General features: G+C 40.7%; 1 protein-coding gene across 2 annotated transcripts in view; it reads right to left on the bottom strand.

The window, feature by feature from the left end:
• Positions 1–12,526: 12,526 nt before the first annotated feature.
• LOC135700851 (fatty-acid amide hydrolase 2-A) overlaps positions 12,527–20,990 on the bottom strand; it is a 30,452-nt gene continuing 21,988 nt past the window's right edge. For both annotated transcript variants that reach the window (XM_065221508.1, XM_065221509.1), the window contains exons 2-3: positions 12,837–14,307; positions 12,527–12,773 (exon numbers count right to left, since the gene is read on the bottom strand). In XM_065221508.1, coding sequence (XP_065077580.1) covers positions 12,669–12,773; positions 12,837–14,307 — 1,576 coding nt within the window. In that variant the 3' untranslated portion in view covers positions 12,527–12,668. The remainder of the gene's footprint in view (positions 12,774–12,836; positions 14,308–20,990) is intronic.

The raw sequence follows: 20,990 nt of genomic DNA, 5'->3' as shown, positions 1-20,990 counted from the left end.
CATTCCGAAATTAATCACTGATATTATCGCTTCATTCCTAACGAACTTCGAATGTTTCACGAGAAATTATCGCTGAAACGTGGTGAACGAAGTAAAGTGCCATAGGTCTGCGCAGTCTGGAAAAAATAATAAAAATAATCATTAACAGTGGATAGTATGAATATGCCCTCAGGTATCCACGGTATTACCAAGACCAGAAGGGCCCGAAGAAACGTGCTCAACTTTTTGGTTCAGGTCTGGTACTCTCTTCGGTCCCAAGCTAATCGATTCACCACTCGAAACATAGGAAAATAAACTAACCCCTCATTTTATCTGTCAAACTTTCATAGCGAATCAAAACAAACTTTGTGTTGTACTAGAATTACGACTAGAATGGGGTACGTTAATCGTTTGCTTGGAACCAATAGGCTGGTCAAGTAGTGAGCCAATTTAAAATCGTTAGTTTCGTATTAATGTATTACCAAGCCAGAGGTTGTGGGTTTGATTCCCTTTCGGGTTGGAAATTGTCTCGACTTTTTTGATGAAAAATGTCAGCTCATTTGATCCACGGGAAGTAGTGCCGCAAACGGCTCAAAATATGTATGGGAAAAGTTGGCCAAATTTATGAAGAAAAGGGACAGTTTCACATTTTTGGCTCTAGGTTGCGCTGTAATCGATGAATTTTCTTCGTAGTAAAAGAACCCATTTGTAATAAGAAAGCGACTTCCCAAGACTGCAAATAAATCCGTAAATAAATGGCGAAGTTATAAGCCTTCAAAGTTAGGGGTACCCAACCTTAGCATAGTGGGGTCGGTCTTAGCAAATGTTAGCGTGGTAGGTAATATGGCACTTGTATATGCCGCAGATACACTTGTGTGGCAAACTATGAGCATGAGCCTTATTTGTATAATAAAACTAATGCTCATTCATGGTCACACTTGTATAGTTTTTGTATAGTTGTTGTACCTATAGTGCTCATAATTATTATTCAAATAATGTTCATGCTCATAGTCTGTCTTACAAGTGTATCCACGGCAATAGAAAAATTCCATAGAGGGAAAATGGATGTAATGTCGGCCTAAATGCCTCTAATTTGGGCCCATACATAAATTCAGCAATCGACTAAATTTCCAATAGTGACCAAAAATATCCATTAGTACCGTCCCAATGACGCGTTCATCTAGATAAAATTGATAAATCCGGAGAACTTTGAGATTTGGGCGTAATTGTTTTTGTAAACAAACATGTCAATCGTTGATTTCTCGCGAATAAAAAACAATCTCGTGAACAAACTATACCAAATGATAGGGGAACCATTCATCTACCTGTTTGTGTTGCTATTTTTTTTAGATTGAGCTTTTATTCGCGAGAAATCTTCAAATGAAGTGTTTGTTTACAAAAGCAATTACGCCCTAATCTCGAAGTTCTCCGGAAATAGCAGATTTTCAGCGATGGGCCCAACATAAGTGCCATTCTCCTCTCAATCACATTGACCATATGGTGGCCTCAAAACAGGTTCCGGAAGCCCTGGAAGAAGTGGTCAATTTTAAGATCGCATTAGCTTCTACTTGCAGAAAAAATCATTACGATTTGACGTTTGGTTTTTAGAGAGAAAGTGATTTCCCAGTTTTACCTTTGTTGTGGAATAATTTTTCTTTTTTTTTTTAATAGCTTCATTATGATGTTTTTTTTTAATCAACGGCAGATCTCATAAAGCTGAAATTTTCACAGAAGAAGGTTCGTAATAACTTCTACTTGTAGAAAAAATGTCACACCATCTGACGTTTGTTGTAAGAGATAAGTTGTGGAATAATTATACCTGTTTTGTGGAATAACTTTATTATGATTTTTTTTATAAATCAACGGCACATCTTAGCAAGCTGAAATTTTTATAGAAGGCCGTTCGTAATAACTTCTGATTGTAGAAACAATTCCATGCCAATCTGACGTTTGTTTTTTGAAATATAGCGATTTCAATGTTTTATCTTTTTGTGGAATAATTTTATTGTAAGTTTTAAAAAATCAACAGAACAACTCATCAAGCTGAAATTTTTACAGAAGCCAGTTCAAAATAGTTTCTACTTGTTGAAAAAATATCATGCCAATCTGACGTTTGTTTTTAGAGATAAAGCGATTTCCTCCATGCCAATCTGACGTTTGGAGATAGAGCGATTTCCCTGTTTTACCTTTTTGTGAAATAATTTTATTGTGAATTTTTTAAATCAACGGCACATCTCATCAAACTGACATTTTTACAGAAGCAAGTTCAAAATAAATTATATTTGTTGAAAAAATGTCATGCCAATCTTACATTTGTTGTTAGAGATACAACGTTTTTACCTTTGTTGTGAAATAATTTTACCTTTTTTGTGGAATAGTTATTTGCGGTTTGCTGTTGTTGTGGAAAAATTTAAATTCAAGATTTAAAAAGTAAAGTAAAGGTTACGAAAAGCAGTCTACATATACGACATTTAAAATCATCTCTGTTTGTTGGGGGTAAAGAGTAACGTTCAAACTGCTTGCAAACCGGGTGATCGAGCTTAGAATCGAAAAAACATTTGGCGTGGAGACTACACGGTAAGAAAAAAGTACCCAAAATTAAGTTCTTTTCACTCATCTCGGCACTATAGTGCAGGAACCCAAAATTAGGTAAATCGAGTCAAAGTAGTTTTAATTCACTTGTGTGCAATTCGTATGGAATTTGTATGTACCCAAAAGTAGGAAAACATGATTATACGCAACGTTGGCCTCCCACACTTTACTACCCCTGTTGGGTGGTTTTGCTCCTCCGTTTTTGACAACATTAGAAGGAGAAAAGGAGACAAACTAGTCAAAAGTAGGTAAAAGTGAACTGGCCGTTGGGTACTTTTTTCTTACCGTGTAGGTAAATACGGGGCAGTCTGGCTCCTAAGGCTCCCCCTAGGGTTGGGCGATCTTGGATCGATCTTTGAAAGATCGATCTTTTTCATCCCGAATCTGATTTTTCGGAACGATTCTTTAAAAAAATAGGTGTTAAATTTTTTAAGTGTATTTTCATTGAAAAAACGATGCACTGAAACAAGGACCATAGTTAGGAATACTATTTTGCAGAAAACACTTATTATCAATATAACCACGCTTATTGCTGTTGAATCTACTATGAATTCAGTATAGTTGACTATGAATGTTAACAAATTTACTATGATTTTGGCAATACTACTATGCTTGTTTAAAATGCATAGTAATTTTGATAGAAATAATAGTAAAATTAAATGAAATTGTTTTCTGCAAAAATCTATTGGTGAGGGTATTTAATCTAAACCATCAATATAGTATTTTTGCCAATGGATTTTGTTTCAGTGTGTACTCTCACCCTGCGTGGTAAATTTAACGAACATAAATTCAACATCAGCATCGCTCCCTACAATGACGTCACTATTTGCGTTTCCGATATTTACGAATACAGCAACATTTGAAGGTGTGTGCTACCTCCTTGCTGTGTGCATTGCTCCTTATCGTCACGACAACATTTAATTGAATATATTTGTGGAATAATTTTATTATGATTTTTTAAAAATTAACGCATCATCAAGCTGAAATTTTCACAGAAGAAAGCTCGTATTAATGTCTACTTGTAGAAAAAAATCATACCAAGCTGACGTACAATCACTATCTCCTGATTTCCCAGTTTTACCCTTGTTACCTAGTCATAACTAAAGATTTTAAAATTAAATTCAACACGTCTTTTCATCTATGACCAATAGTCACAATAGTAACAAAAACTATTTTACCCGTTTAAAATATTGTCGGTTTTTATTCGCGCGGTTGAAATGTGACGTATTGGTAGCAATTTGAATTGTGGGTGTCGATGGTCAGGTACGTATAGGTTAAGAAAAGAAGTGTACATATAGGACATTAAAAACACATTTGTTTGTTGAGAGTAAAAAGTAACGTTGCAAACGGAGTGATCGGGTTTGGAATCACGGAAAATTTTGCAATTCTAGAGAGTAGCCTGGCCCCTAGGCTCCACCGTGAGACACGCCAATGAGTCCTAAGATCTGAATTCTGTGTAAGGGAATTTTGTGGATAATCCAGAAGAGGCCATATCATCTTTAATGGATCACATCACATTGATTAGGTTCTCGATGCCCTGAGGGAAGTGAACAATTGTTCACTACAAACATAGACCTATCGAGCGACGTTTCATTGTTCTCAGAATTTTAAAGGCAAACCAGAAGAGGCCATTTAATCTTTCCTGGATTATATTGGCTGTCTGGTGGCTCAGCACAGACTGCGGAAGCCCTGGGGAAGTGGTTGATTTTGCATTACATCAGAAATCTATCAATCATTGTTCTCAGAATGTTATTCACAATCCAAAAAAGGCCCTATCATCTATTGTGGATCACATTGGCCGTCTGGTGGCCCGGAGCATGTTTTATTTATTTAGTTATTTATTTATTTATTTATTGTTATTCATCTGACAGTAGTTTGTCTTAATATATAAAACTTAGGTTATTTATAAAAAGCTACAGATCAACTGAGTTGACAAATAATCACAATCTTCTCAAACGGTTTCGAAATAGGTTCGATGTTTCACCGAATTCAAATGTTGATTCCTCATCCTTTAAGGAACAGGGAAGTTTAGCTTTAAAATCAATTGAGAACAGTCCACATCGCCATATAAAAGTTTCGCTGATTGCATTTTTCTTCTGTATTCCAGTGTGTCCAGGTCTAGTAGCATGCATCGGTCTGCATAAGGTGGTAAATTCATTGGCAGGTCATTGCGCAAAGTCAACCTCAAAAATATTTTCTGAACTCAGTTAGCGCTCAACTTCCAAGCGAAGCAGTCGATTTATTCTCGCTGGAAGGCATTCGCAAGCTATATTGTTTTCATTATTTTGAAGAGTTTTGTTTCGCGAGTTCTTGTCGCCGCGTAGTTCCGCCGCGATGAGTGTCCGACGCGAAAACACGTTTCGTATTCATTACGAAAACGTGCCGAAGAAGCCGTCCTTCGAGGAGCTTCATGATTTCGTTGCAATCGAGTTGGGTCTAGAATACGAGCAGGTGCTCCGACTCCAGCCAAGTAGGGCTCTTGGATGCGCTTTTGTGAAGGTTGTCGACCTGGAGCTGGCACAAAAAATCGTTGCCGAGCACGACAACATCCACGAAATCGAGGTCGACGGCAAAACGTACAAGCTTCGGATCACACTGGAGGATGGATCGGTAGAGGTGAAGCTAACGGACCTGTCCGAGCTCACCACGAACGAAAAAGTCGCTCGAGCTCTAAGCGCATACGGTGAGGTTCTCTCGGTGACTGAGCAAGTCTGGGACAGCAAATACCGCTTTGCTGGACGCCCGACCGGCGCTCGGATTGTGCGCATGATGTTGCAACGTAACATCGAAAGCTACGTCACTATCGACGGTCAGTCAACGAATGTGACCTACTCCGGACAGCTGCAAACATGCCGTCATTGCGGCGAATTCGTCCACAATGGCATCTCTTGTGTACAAAACAAGAAATTACTTGTGCAGAAGACGTATGCCAATGTAGCAAAAGAAACCGGACCGAAACCCATCGACCCGAGTCCCATCGGCCCGAACCCCATCGGCCCGAATCCCACCGCGCCAAAACCCAACGCCACGAAACCCACTGCAACGAAGGAGAAATCGCCTCTCGTTAAACCGTTCGGACCGAAGCCCGTTGAGACGAACCAACAACGTAAAAATCCACCATCCCAACAACCGACCGTGCAGCCTACGCTCGCTGCTCCGAAGTCACCTAAACAAAACCCAATTGCGTCAAAGCTGGCGAAAACAAATCAGTCCGAGCAAAATGCTACTCTCATGGCGCCGCCGGCTCTGATAAATTCTGTCAGCAGAATGGTCACACGACAAACTACCGATGGTAACGAATCCGATGGGTCATCTGCCTCTGGAAGCAGCAAGCGCCGTAGTGGTCGTCCTCCAGGCAAGAAGCAGCGACAACACTATGACGGTGATGCGAGCGAGGAGGTAGACTGCGAACTATAATGGCTCTCTGCAGTTACAATATCACCTCGATAAACATCAACACTATCACCAACTCGACAAAACTCAACGCACTACAAACCTTTCTACGCACGCTGGATATAGACATCGCACTCTTTCAAGAAGTAGAAAACGAGCAACTCACATTGCCAGGCTACACTGTTGTGTGCAATGTGGATCACTCACGAAGGGGGACGGCAATAGCGCTGAAGGAGCATCTGCGATTCTCAAACGTCGAAAAAAGCCTAGACGGACGGTTGATTGCATTACAACTGGAAAACACAACAATATGCAACGTGTACGCTCCATCTGGTACCGCACTCCGTGCAGAGAGGGAGCGTTTCTTCACCAATACTCTTGCTTACTACCTCCGCCATGGCACAGAACGCACACTAGTAGCGGGTGATTTCAACTGTGTCCTACGTCAACGTGACGCAACGGGAAACAATCACAGCCCCGCTCTTCTCGCATCCGTACAGTATCTGCAGCTTCTCGACGTTTGGGAACAACTCTGTCCAAACATCCCCGGCTACACGTACATCACACACAACTCGTCTTCTCGTCTAGACCGTATGTACGTCAGCCAGAGCCTTCGGAGTCAATTAAGAACAGCTGATGTGCATGTATGCTCTTTTTCTGACCATAAAGCCGTGACAGCACGAATTTGCCTCCCACAATCAGGGCGCGAGCCAGGTCGTGGGTTTTGGTCGCTCCGTCCCCATTTATTAACACCAGACAACATTCACGAATTTCAAGTGCGTTGGCAATTCTGGACCCGCCAGCGGCGGAATTACGGTTCATGGATGCAGTGGTGGCTAGTGTGCGCAAAGCCCAAAATAAAATCCTTTTTCCGTTGGAAGTCAAAGGCTGCTTTCGACGAATTCAATCAAGAACATCAACGCCTCTATGGAGAACTACGACGAGCGTACGATAGATACTATCAAAATCCTGCGATGCTGTCAACTATAAACCGTGTGAAAGCAAAAATGTTGACCCTTCAGCGAAACTTCACACAATCCTTCATGCGCATCAACGAGAATTTTATCTCTGGAGAACCTATCTCGATGTTCCAGCTGGGTGTCAGGCGTAGGAAACGAACAACCATCACACAGCTGCGTGACAACGATAACCAACTCATCGACGACCCCGGTGCAATTGAGCGGCACATGCTTGGTTTCTACCAATCACTATACGCTGCGGGTGAGACGGAAAGGGAAGCAGCGGACACATTCGAATGTGAGAGGGTGATCCCAGAAAACGATCCGGTAAGTGAGTCTTGTATGAACGAAATTACTCCGGCCGATATCTTCACAGCCATCAAGACGAGCAGCCCGAACAAATCCCCCGGAGGAGACTCTCTGCCCCGAGAGTTCTATCTCAAAACGTTCGACGTCATCTGGAGAGAAATCACACTGGTCATAAATGAGGCACTTTCGGGAAATTTTCCGGCCGAATTCGTCGACGGTGTGATCGTGCTAGTAAAAAAGAAGGGAAACGATCCAACAGCGCATTCGTACAGGCCGATCTCGTTACTCAACTTCGACTATAAAATCCTCTCTCGTGTCCTCAAGCAGCGTCTGGAAAGCGTGATGAGAACCCACCGTGTGCTCAGCGAGAGTCAAAAATGCTCCAACTCCAGCCGAAACATCTTTCAGGCCACGCTCGCCTTAAAGGATCGTATCGCACAGCTGGTCAAATGTAAACAACGGGGTCTGCTAGCATCTTTCGATCTCCGTCACGCTTTCGACTATGTGGATCGTGCATTTCTCTTTCGGAACATGTGCTCACTCGGGTTCGATCCGAACCTCATTCAGCTACTCAACAAAATCGGAGATTTGTCATCTTCTCGCCTGATGGTAAACGGTCATCTCTCGGATGCTTTCCCCATCGAGAGATCGGTTCGCCAGGGAGATCCACTCTCTATGCATTTATTTGCTCTCTATTTACACCCTCTGCTCAAGCGGCTCGAGGGTATATGTGGACCTGATCTCGTGGTTGCATATGCCGATGATGTGTCGGTGATCAGCACATGTGTGAGTAGAATGAACCAAATACGAGAGACATTTCAACGCTTCGAACGTGTCTCTGGTGCCAGGCTAAGTCTGGAGAAATCTACAACGATATCAGTAGGCTACACTGATACCATGCCACTCACAGTACCGTGGCTGCGGAATGAAAACACCGTTCGCATTCTAGGAGTGACGTTCGCAAATTCCATACGGTGCATGGGCAGGCTGAATTGGGATGCTCTCATCAGTAAATTCGCTCAGCAGATATATCTCCACTCGCTCCGTACGCTCACCCTCAACCAGAAAGTCACCCTTCTCAACACGTTCATCACCTCCAAAATATGGTATCTCGCATCCATTCTCACTCTGACTGCTGCTCACACTGCAAAGCTGACGGCGACGATGGGCACGTTCCTATGGAGAGGCATCACGGCGAGAGTTCCAATGCAACAGCTGGCGCGTAGCAGAGAAGCAGGTGGCTTAGAACTCCAGCTACCAGCCATGAAGTGCAAGGCGCTTCTCATTCATCGACATGTGAGTGATATCGGTTCCCTTCCTTTCTACAGGTCTATTCTTACCCAGACAAATCCTACCCTACCTGCAGACTGTCCTTGTATAAAACTCATTCTTTCAAGTCTCCCAACATTCCCTCCGCAAATCCAACAAAACCTCTCCGCCGATAGCATTCATAACCATTTCATAGGCCAAACTGAAGCACCGAAGGTAACTCGTGAGCATCCAACAGCGAACTGGCGCCAAATCTGGAAAAACATATCCATGCGAAAGCTGAACTCGAATGAACGGAGCGCCTTGTTTCTGTTGGTCAACGGAAAGCTTGAGCACCGAAAACTGATGTATCGAATGAACAGAGCCGATGGAGAAAACTGTCTGCACTGCAACGCTGCATGTGAAACATTGCAGCACAAGCTCAGCGAATGCGTAAGGGTAGAGCCAGCTTGGGGACTACTGAAGCGAAAGATAACAACTCTACTCAATGGATGGCGCCGACTCTCGATTGACGAACTCTTGAGGCCCCAATTAAGGAATATAGACACAAACAAAAAATGTAAATTACTCAAATTGTTCATTAAATATGTCACCTTTATTATGCAATGTAATAATGTAATCGACGTAACCGCATTAGAATTTGCTTTGGAAAACGAAGTTTGAATGATTGTACTGTAATTATTTTTTAACTTTCTGAATAAAACAAATTTTACTAGTAAAAAAAAAAAAAAAAAAAAAACACGTTCTGTTCAAAGAATCCACACTAGCTCGTATGGAGACCAGACAGCAGATGCATTATCAAGTATGGGCCGAACTAAAGAGCAATACAATGCCTACAAATCTTGTGCAATCTTCGAAATAAATTCCAGTTGACGATTTTCCTTAGAGATGATCGACGAATAGTGCAGATTAAAGTTCATCTTCGTGTCCAAAAGAACATCAAGATTAGTCATACGTTCTACTCTACGAAGCAAAACGTTATCGATGTGGTGGTCGTATCACCGACAAACCGACATGAAACTTAAACTTAACTCTTGATCGAGAATACATAGCGGCCAATTCAAATGTGCAGCGATCCCATCCGTCAAAACCATAGAAATGTTTTATCTAGATAAAAATAATTTGTCCGAAATATATATGACACGAACCAACTCATAAATTTTGTACGCGTGTTCGTGGCTAGGATAAATATTTTCCGCGAACATGGTGGCAGATGTCAGTTTTGTGCTTTGATCAGAAATTTCTATGTAATTTGTATGATCATTCATGTCGGTTTGTCAGTGGTCGTATATGACCGGATTCTAAGAGCAGTTGAATGTCATTACTGCACACTTTGTAATGCTGATGATGAGCTTATTGCGATGGCACTAATCCACAAACAAATCTAGCAGAGCTTGAAGACGATGACAATCCTCGATCGAGTGAACTATGACGTATAATTTAAACACCGACAAACCGACATGAAACTTAAACTTAACTCTTGATCGAGAATCCATAACGGCGGATTCAAATGTGTAGCGATCCCATCTGTCAAAACCATAGAAATTTGTTATCTAGATAAAAATAATTTGCCCGGAATATATTGGACACGAACCAACTCATACATTTTGTATGTGTGTTCGTGGCTAGGATACACATTTTTCGCGAACACGGCGGCAGATGTCAGTTTTGTGCTTTGATCAGAAATTTGATGGTACTTTGTATGGTCATTCATGTCGGTTTGTCGGTGATTTAAGGTCATCTGAATAAATGAGCTTGCATTTTACTCCCAACAATGCTGCTACATGGTTGAAGAATAACGTAAACAAAAGTGGACCCAGGTCACTTCCCTGAAGTACACCAGAGGTGCTGGTAAACGTAGAAGAGACACGAGATCCTAGTCGTACTCGAAGAGTTCGTCTTGTCAAGTACGAATGTACTCCTAGTCGAGAAAGCTTACATAACAATACCTTCTGGTCGATCTTATCGATCTAATCGTCGACTTCTGCCTTATCTTCCATATACTGGTGAAATCCAAAAGGTTAGTAGCCTACCAGGAATGAAGCCATGCTCCATGTAGTTTTGCGAGCGATTCGAGACAAATTCGCTCAAGATAAGCTCAAACAGTTTGGACGCTGCCGAAAGACTGGACCTCGATAGTTCTTGATATCTCGTTTATTGTCAGTTTTGAAAACAGGAAACATAGGGGAAATGGATGTAATGTTGGCCTAGATGCCCCTAATTTGGGCCCATACATTAATTCAGAAATCGACTAAATTTTAAATAGCGACCAAAAATATCCATTAGTACCGTCCCAATGACGCGTTCATCTAGATATAATTGATAAATAGAAGTTTTTTAGCGATGGGCCTAATCTTAGATCCATAGGCCAAAATTAGAGCCATTTCCCCTATATGACTGCTTCCACAATGCGGGGAATTTTCCTTGCTCAAAATATGGCTGCTATAGGTTTTGCTCAGGCAGCTGAGCAACGGCAGAACACCACTGCCGGAATTCCATCTGGACCCGGAGAGAGTGACGTTTTCAGTCTCCTTGCTGCTGAATGTACCATATCCCGTAAGAGGAAGAGGAGACAATACGGGTGCGAAAAAAAAACACTTTTTTGTCAAACGCGAATATATATAGAGATAGAGATAGAGATAAAAAAGTAAGAACTCAGTTGTCTCCTCTTCCTCTTAGCATATTCCGAGTTACTTCGAACTCTTCGAACGTGCCCAGTTCCACTAGTCAGTAGGCGTATCAGAGGCAGCAGATTCAGCTTCAACGTCACATGTCATATTTTTATCGAAGATAGAAGTAAAGTGTTTCGCAAACATCTCACACGCTTCACTAGAAGAAGTCCCATCGAGAAGCGTGTTGAATGGTATAATTGAATCTTTCTTTTGCTGTTGACGAAGCTCCACAAATTTCTGGGGTTACGCCGCAAATTCCGCTAGACTCTGAGGACGTGTGATTTATACAAGGCACTGTTAAGTTTACTGTCAGCGGTATTGGCACGCTTGAAATCACAAAATTTTACAAGGCGAAGACTCGAGGAGGTGTCCCTGGCAGATTCAAATTTGTTTTTGCCGATGTATAATCTGATATATGATAAATTCGCAAGCAAATATATGATCTGGCAGGGAATTTGCAGCTGCGGCCATAAGACTAAGGTTTTCGTCACTGAGAAAATAATGAGCTCGAAGGTTTACAAAACCGAATTTCTCCAGAAGCGAATTCTGCCCTTCATCCAGTCACCTGATGGTCCGGTGACATTTTGGCCTGATCTTGTGAATTGTAACTACAACAATGGTACAATGCAACGGACTCCAGTTTGTTCCGAAAACCCTCAGTCCACCCAATTATCCGCAGTTCAGGCCCATTGAAAACCACTGGGCAATTATGAAGAGGAAACTGAAGGTAATAGGTAGAGTCATAAAAACGGCAGCTCAGATGAAAAATTGGTTGGATAAAATCGCCAAAACAGTGGACGAGACCGATGTACGTTGCTTGATGGGTCGTATTAAGGAAAAAGTTCGAGAATTCCTTAGAAACCGCGACAAATAATATGTTTCGTATTTTGTTTTAATATAAGGAATAGTACGCATTAGAGGAATAGAGTGAAAACTGTTTTCAAATTACTTAAATTCAAATCCGAAATAGACCCAAATGATGTTTTTCCAGTACTAAGTAGGCCTTGCTTTATTTTAGATTTTATGTGGAGTTATGAAATCGCTAGTCGCGCTGAACTAAGTTCATGGATTTGAGATTAGTTTCATGAAAATTCGATTTACTCGCTCACGTTTTTCGAAACTATGTCGTGAATTAAAATGAACTAGCAGCTCAGCTTATCGCGATTTTTTGTTCCGGAATGGTATTTTACATGTAAAGAGAACTTCTTGGATATACAAGACAATTTCATAATCACCACGATTTCAGTCACACATACAAAACTTCAAGATTTTACTGAATTTATGTGTTAATGGAAGCTTCTAAATAAAAATATCATTACCGGTTTAAAATATAAAAGTTATGTTTATTATGTCGACAAACACACTCGATTTACAGGGAATGCATTCATAATTGCAGTATCTTAAAGTACGGTATCAAATACACAAATCTTCCTATCTTCAATCACACTGTTAACTTATAATTTGCTCTTCATCACTGAGCTGCGCATGGTACGTTTCATGAATAACCGTGTGACGGTGGCGGCACCCAGCCGCCATACTTTCGTTCCAACTCCTGTGCCACTGCGAAAATCAAATGATCCTGACCGGGACTAGCAATGATCTATAGGAGAAAGAACAATCGTTTATCATAATCCAAAAAAATAAACTTCAGCTGCGATCTCACCTGTACTCCAATGGGAAGCTTGTTCCGGTCTAGCCCCACCATACAAGACGCGGCAGGTAAACCCAGAGTGTTGAACACCATCATGTAGCTCGTGTCGACCAGTTTATGGAAGATTTCAAAATGTCGATGAGCCGTATTCGGGAACACTGGGTAAATAAAGACGCCGTCCTTACCAAGCAGATCTAGGAAATCTTTTCGCAGCAGCTCGGTCTGCTCGTCCAGGAATGCTAACCTCGAGCTGGGTATGTAGTTCTGGACAATATGCTGCATGGGGCCGATCACCACCGATGGAAGATCGGAGTCGGAACAACCGCAGAAGTATTTGAGCAACTCCTTACCGATAGTGGTATTCGGTTGACCATCCCTCTGCTGGGTGTAGATCGTTTCTATGTTCTTCATTCGAAGCATTTTGCAGATGGAAATGTCCAGGGCCCAGATCAGGCGTTTCAATGAAACTTTCTCGGCGTTGAAGTGGTTAACGATGTTCATAATAGCATCCTGGATGTCCGGTTGAATGGGTTCCGTCAGTCCGGTTGGTCCGTCGTTTTCCATGTAGTAGTAGTTTATTTCGGTAAGATTTACTGACGTATCAAGCATGAGGGGAGCCCCCAAGGGGTCTTGCATAGCCTTAAGTAGTAGTGGGAGATCTTCAGCGTAGCGGCACATTGCACCAGGTGTGAAGAAATTTCCCCATGATTCGTCTTCGCAGGAGGGATTGTGACCATATGGCGACACACTGAATGGGGACGGTTTGTGACCAAACACTCCGACGAAGGCGGCAGGAAGCCGGGACGAGCCAGCGATGTCTGTCGTTACGCCTATGAGGGATGCAGCAGAGCTGATTAAGGCTGCTTCTCCACCCGAGGATCCACCCACAGTTCGTTTGGGGTTGTAAGGGTTCTTGGTTAGTCCCGTGCATTTGTTGTACGTTTCCCAGCATAGACACAGCTCGGGAGTGTTACTTACAAGCAAAATGACTCCACCGCTCTTCTTGATTTGCTCCACCACAGGGGAATCATGTTGAGCGATGTGTTTCTTCTTCAGTTTCCTACCCCCCGTATTGCTCATGCCTTTAACAGCCAAGCTCTCCTTGATGGTGATCGGTACTCCTAGGATAGGAGTCTCCTTCATCATTTGCTCTTCAGTTCTCAAACCTTTAGCCACTTCTTCATCAATTCGCCTAGCATCCTCCAGTGCGTGCTCAAAGCGGTCCTCAACGATGGCATTCAGGATCGGATTGACCTGCCGGCAGCGTTCGATGTAGGCACTGACAACGTCTTCGCTTTTGATCTGTCCCGTTCGGATCTTCGCCGCTAGCGTGACAGCCGGTATCTGCAGCAATGGGTTCTCGACCGGTGGTAATCGCTTGGAACTTATCCGTGCACTAACCAAATACGAGTACGGTACCACGAACCAACTGAACAGGTACATCGCCCCGCGAAGCAGCCTTCGTATGGCCCAGCTCATTCTTCTGTAAGTGGAGGGAAGGAAAGAGAATGCAATCGATTAGAACGAAATGTGCGAGGAAATTTGAATTGGACGAGTGGCTGATCTTCGATATGTGAATACGGTACTGTAATGAGGCAAAATGTTCAATCCCTACCACGCGAACCATGAGAGCTATCAATTATAGCTCAACAAACGTATCAGATTCGCAATTGTAATAATTATCACCGCGTGTGTAGAACAGCGCTTCAACAAGTTGAAAGCGTAAAAACCCTCACCGAGACATGGCTTGTGTTCGATTAGGTTTGCTCATTGTCAAACAACAGCGGTGGAAAGCTTTCAATAGCGTGTACCTTGATCAAATATTGGTTCAAAGGTTAGTTGTTGACTAGCTTCGGCTCTTACAGGCGGAACGTTTGTCGATTGATCACGTTTTTGATCACTTTATCTGTATACACTGGAGTCGCTTTTTACGCGGGTGATACGTCCCGCGTAAAAAAAAACCGCGTAAAAAAAAAACCGCGTAAATTCCGGAATCCGCGTAAAAAAAAACCGCGTAAATTCCGAAATCCGCGTAAAAAAAACCACGTAAAAAAAAACCGTGTAAAAAAAAACGCATAAAAAGCGACTCCAGTGTATATGCATACACTGATGACGAATGATTATACCTCGGATTATAGGGCTTTTAAAGTCTGACGCAGATCTGACCAATTTTGATGCTAGGGAAAATAATACTCAATTACTAGACTACTTATTATTGTTCTGTGTGGAGCATGTAACGATATATGCATGCTTACTCATATCCGTTGTGACATTGTCTGGTTTGAATACGGTAAGTGTACCAGTTACTGCAAGGACATCAGTTTTGGTGCTCTGTAAATTATGTAACACCGAACATTTTGATGGTGAATTGCTTTCCGAATTAAAATATACAAACGCTTACGTGGACACCGAAATAGCTTTCAAAAAGCCCCAATACCCTAAATATTTTACAAACCAGCCTGGAAACTCCAACCAGAGCCATCAAAACACCAAAATGACCTTAAAAACGTCAAATTGGTCTGAACACGCCAAAATATGCCCTTAGTAACAACCAAATAGCCCAAGCAAAATTTTTGTTTTTATTATGGTCTTCAAATCCTTCGCCTTATACACTTATTCAAAGCCACGATAAAACCGAAAACGTTACTTGGGAGGCTAAATTAATCAGGTTTTCTTTAAAAACGTGAAAATTACCTTAAAACGTAAAAAACATCTAAAAATGCTTAAATGTTCAGAAGAACGCCATGTTTGAAGATGAACTAGCCTTTGACTAAAAATCTAGTCAATAAAGTTATAAAATAAAACTTTAAAACGCCAACATTCGGAAAAAATGGAAAGGTTGCTGAAAAGAAACATGCTGAAGTTTAGAGCGTTGCAAAAAGCGTTTGAAGTATAGGCGATATCAAGCTGTCAAATTTTACTGCCGGCTGGGTCAGGGGAAATTTTAAATTTGAGTTTGACGACAAATGTGCCCGCATGCTTAAGATGCGGCACAATACTTGAAGTTGTGATTGATAATCGAAGTTTTCGTTACTTTAACGACTGTGACATATTAAATTTACGAAAAAGAGCAGTGGCGTAGTTAGGGTTTGCTAATCCATGAAAATGACGCCCTTTTCTTTATTGATCAAATCGGACACCAGGTTCTTTAATAGACGGGAGGATAATTATTTGTTTTTGGATTCTAAATATTACTACACGTTTGGGATTATACATTCTAGATACCCCCAGACAGAGTTGGAAAGCGCCTCAGAGCGTTTGCAAAGCAACTTTATGCATGAGCATGGGCATGATTGACAGCCCGTGGATGCAGTTCCATTATTTCCAGATCACCTGTAATTACACAGAGAACCAATAAACACTTTTTGGGACTAGCAATCATTCTCAATGTGTAAATACTGGTGGTGTAAAACTAGGCAATACCAGCGCCGGCCACGTCCGAATGATGGTCAAGAAAGGAATGGGTAGGAATATGTTGTCGCAATACTCGCTTTAATGAAAGCCGAGAACGCCTCTGCACGCCCACGAGAAATCAATGGGATGTTGGATAACAGGGTTGGATTGCACCAGGATCCGTTTTGGTAAAGAATGTGCTGATTTGATGTCTTAAGATGTAAGATGTATAACAGTGTACAATGCTGAATAAAAAGAGTTGTCGAATTATGTGCTGAAAAAGCTCATTGAGATCGTTAGATGCACATTTATTCCACTGTTTGCTCTGATCTGATTAATCAACTTATTCAAATCTGTAAAAGTGTTAAATGTCTTCCCAATTCACCGCCAGAAGTTCGATCTAATAACAAACTGAATAAGTGTAATTTGTACATACATTGACACTTTAATTCGCCTTTTTTCAATTGATTTAATAACATGCTTTATTAGACGTCTAATAAATGTAATAAATGTTAAAATGATTTCATTGCATTACTTTACAATATTGCTGAATAAAGGTGAATACAGTCAGCATAATAGCTCTTATACCACTATGCGTCCATGTTGTAATCACATGATTTGTAAATGCTTTATAAACGACGTATTATATTCATTATTCGACAACACTGATTCAGTCTTACAACAAGGCGAAATCAGTAGAGTAGTGGTTACCGTTTCTGCTTTCCAATTAGAAGGTCGTGAGTTCAATCCCAAGCTCAACCGTTTTTTTTTATTTGTGTAGAACAAAATTAATTTAAATAGTAATCATCGATCACATGACTCACGATAATGAATGCATTGATCTAGTTTAAAATATAACCGAACATCCTTTCTTTCGACTTGAAGATGTGAAGAGGCAACATTGATCTCATTTAAAACAACGATGAATGAATTAATCATGCCCACAGGGCCTTGAAGGAGCTAGAGTTGCGATCGGGAGTGATGATAGGTATTAACTTTCATGCAAGCTTTTATAGATTATTGAGTTGCCCATATGATGAATTCTAGAATAGCTCAGATGACAAGGCAAGCGTCTGGTTATCGAAAGGTACATGGTTCGAATCCCCATTCAACGACACGTATAAGTATTTAATAAATTTTCTAATATCTGTGTGGTGCGAGCCACGTTAGAAATAATGAAATACAATGCCCTTAAGAAACACACCCTTCCCTGCCCCTTCTTATTTTCGGGTTAATTTTCCCACAGTTGAATAATCGTTTAATAAATGTATAATAATATCTAATTAAACGTTACTTCACATGAGAATCAAGCGTATACAGAGCATCACTGTTTTAAGGAAGCAGTGATGTCTAATAAACGCTGAATAATCAAAAATTTTATCGTATAAGCTCTGTTACAACTCACATAAGTCGAATAAAAGCTTCTCAACATACCTTATACAACACCAGTAGTTCAATGTTGTGGTTGAATAAATTCTCCAGATTTGTGTGAACAAAGCCTGAACAGAAGTTATTATTAAAAATAGTACAAGTACTATCAAGCATGCAGTTGAATAAAATGGCCAAGAAGTAGTTTCTTCAATAGACGATTGTTTGTTGGGAAAGACGATTTAAAGTATAACCCTGTAATGGGAAGGAGCTTGGGATTAAACCCATGATTTTCTGCTCAGCAAGCAAAATCGGCCGTCACAAGCCCACCGAGCTCCTTATTTCACAAAACAATAACGAACAAGCTCCTGTTACTACGGTAAAAACTTCTCTTGAGAAGAATTTGTCATAGATTCCGATCAACAAGTCTTTCATAAAACTTGAATTTTAATTCTTTTACGATCTTTTTTACTCTATAATGTAAAGGAGCTTGAGATTGAACCCATAATATTCTGCTCAATAAGCAAAATTTGTCACCATAAGGCCACCGAGCTCCCTATATCACAAAAACTACAATCAAGTTCCCGTTCAACTTGCTGTTACTAGATTTCGGTCCTGGTGGCGACATCACAGACGACGAGAACAACTGCTCTTGAGAAGGATTTTATATGGGTTACCGATCAACACGTCTTAAACAGACGATTTGCTATTCAGCAAAAAAAATGGCAGCCATCAAGCTAGCCGAGCTCGAGACGTTAGTAGGTAAATATTGAATTAAGTTTAAGCAAATAAATGGAAAGGATCTCGTCAGAATGATCTGTAATTAGCAAGCCTCCAAATATTTCATAAGCTTAAAATCAATTTCTTCCATGTTCATCCCTTAAAAATTATATATACATGTTGAAAAAAAGTTATCAATATCGCGTCGTTACTTCTATATAAAAAATACTGAATAAGATTTCAAAATTTCACGCGCAACAACTTTTACCCTTCATCGACACGATGTAAAACTCGCAATTTAGGCCTTAATTAAGGAGATAAACACGATTAAAGATTTCGAGCACCTAAGCACCCCTTAAATCATGATTTAGACTTTAATTAAAGAGATAAACGCGATTAAATATTTCAAACCCTCAACCGCTCAAATCGCGATTTAGGCCTCAATTAAGGAGATAAACACAATTAAACTTTTTTTTACGTAGGGCTACGTCTGTGATTTCTGTATGGGGGTACACTTTGTGAAAACCAAAAATGTAACATGTAACGAAATTATGAAAGATTTTGAACGTAAATAATTCAGCTGCCCCTGGACCAATTTCAATAATTAATAATTGAAAAAAAATGGTGAATGTCAGGCATTGTCCAAAAGCGTCGAAATAATTAACAAATCCTCCAATTACGTACATGCATATGATGCTTCCCCAACACAGTCATCAGAGAATCGTTTCTAGAAGAAATATGTCGATGTAGCATTACTGCTTCCCCAACACTGTCACCAGATAGTCGTTAGTATACTAAACAAGTCGAAGTGGCATTCGCCTCCGATTTTCGGGCGTGTGTGAATAGGGAGGATGCAATTACTAACATTTTGCACGCTCATCGCCATATTCAGAAACACAGAAAATGCTCTCCAGAGTGGAAGTGGGGGTGCAAGTGATTTTGATCTATTCTCTTCATCGACTTTCTGTTTCGTTAATAACTTGACAGCAAACACATTCATTGATACGTTTGTTGTTCTGAATGATATAGTGCGAAATACGTTAGTGAAGCCATGGTCATCAAAAGAGGAAATCGATGAAGAGAATTGACGTTCACTCCTCTGCTTCTAAGGCTCTGAACCATTTGGTGGATTATTTTAACTTTTGGTTAAAATTTGACAGATGAAAAGTTATCGATTAACTTTGCTATCCGAGCATGGTTATTTCTGACAGACAAGAAGTTAAATTTTGACAACCATGGCTCGAAAACCGGTCGATCGACAGTACGGGGATTTTCGAACATAGAAAATAACTTTCAAAATGTCACGTTTAACCACGAGTTAAATTTAACTCGGCAAATGGTTCACAGCCTAAGCACCTTAATTCAGTCGTCGTCATAGCAATGAAAACTAGCATCGCACCACTTTTGGTTCTTGGGTTACGCTTGCTGGTTTCAATTCTGCTGTTCGAAATTTTCGAAGGACCAAAAATCATGAAATTACAGGGATGCTTAAAAGTCCAATTATTTGATTAACGATTATTCGTAAAGATTTTTCCAGCTATTTGATTACACATTTATTGAACTTTCAATTATTCGTTAAGCTAACGCGATTGAGCCAAAGATGAATACTAAGATGAAACTGTCGGAAGAAAAGCTTTCTATTTTAGTGTCCTCTTTCACGGTCCCTTTCATCCAATGAATACCCCCCGTATTCAAGGTAATTTTGTGGTTTTGCTGCCCCCTCGGTAGAGATGAAATTTTGCGCTCATTTTTATCAAAACAATCACACGAAAATCAGAGATGTCCCATTTTTTGATTACTCGATGAACAACTAATCGATTATTTTTTGGTTCGCTGTGCTGCCATTTTTCCACCAATGATAGTGCAGCACATGTTTGAAACGATCGCTGATGATCCTTTGGAGATGTTAATGCTTATATCGGCATGATATAACCGATTACAAATATTTTACTTTTCGGTTCGTTAATCGATTAATCGATTATTCGAATGAAAATCGGCCACCACTAGATGAATGTGAAACGTCATTTCAAATATTAGGACCATACATAAATAATGATATAATTTGAAAGGGACCGGGGCTAATCACAAATTACGTCCCCACGGTAACTGAAATAAACACGAGTGTTTATCGGTTGATTGAGCCTTCCAAATAAACGAACTAGCTAAAAAAAAAATTATACGTTACGCCGACATCTCATCTTATTTTTACTCGTTTGATTTAGCGCAGCAGAGAAAATAAATAAAAGTACTAATTTATCGGCAAAGCATAGAGAAGAACCATGACGTGAAACAGGATCGCCGAAAAAAGTGTTAAGCGTCTTTCTGCTAAAGACTAAGATTTACCAACTTGTTGAGAGAAGGAGTTTAACGAGAAAAACTAAAGGGGGAGGAGCTTTAGCTGGGTGGACACTGATATTCTGCGGTCTTCTAACCAGTCGAAGACACCAGTTCAACCCCTGTCCAGCAGCAGACGGGCCGAGACTCTTGCGAGTGCCCAATCATTGAACTGAATAATATGGGATTATGCGGTTCGATTTGCTGATCCAGCTGCCTACACGTCATCATTATCTTCCAAAGGCTTTAAGATAATTGACCAAGATTGTCAAAAAGAGTTTAATTTCTGAACATGTCTCAACTGAAATTCATATCAAAAGGTTCTTTTCAGGGCAATCATAGCCATACTAA

The sequence above is a fragment of the Ochlerotatus camptorhynchus genome, unplaced genomic scaffold (genome assembly GCF_037179485.1).
Source record: "Ochlerotatus camptorhynchus isolate MF236.1 unplaced genomic scaffold, CSIRO-AGI_Acam_v1.1 ptg000143l, whole genome shotgun sequence".
NCBI classification, from domain to species: Eukaryota; Metazoa; Arthropoda; class Insecta; order Diptera; family Culicidae; genus Ochlerotatus; species Ochlerotatus camptorhynchus.
This window is presented reverse-complemented; position numbering and strand designations above follow the sequence as displayed.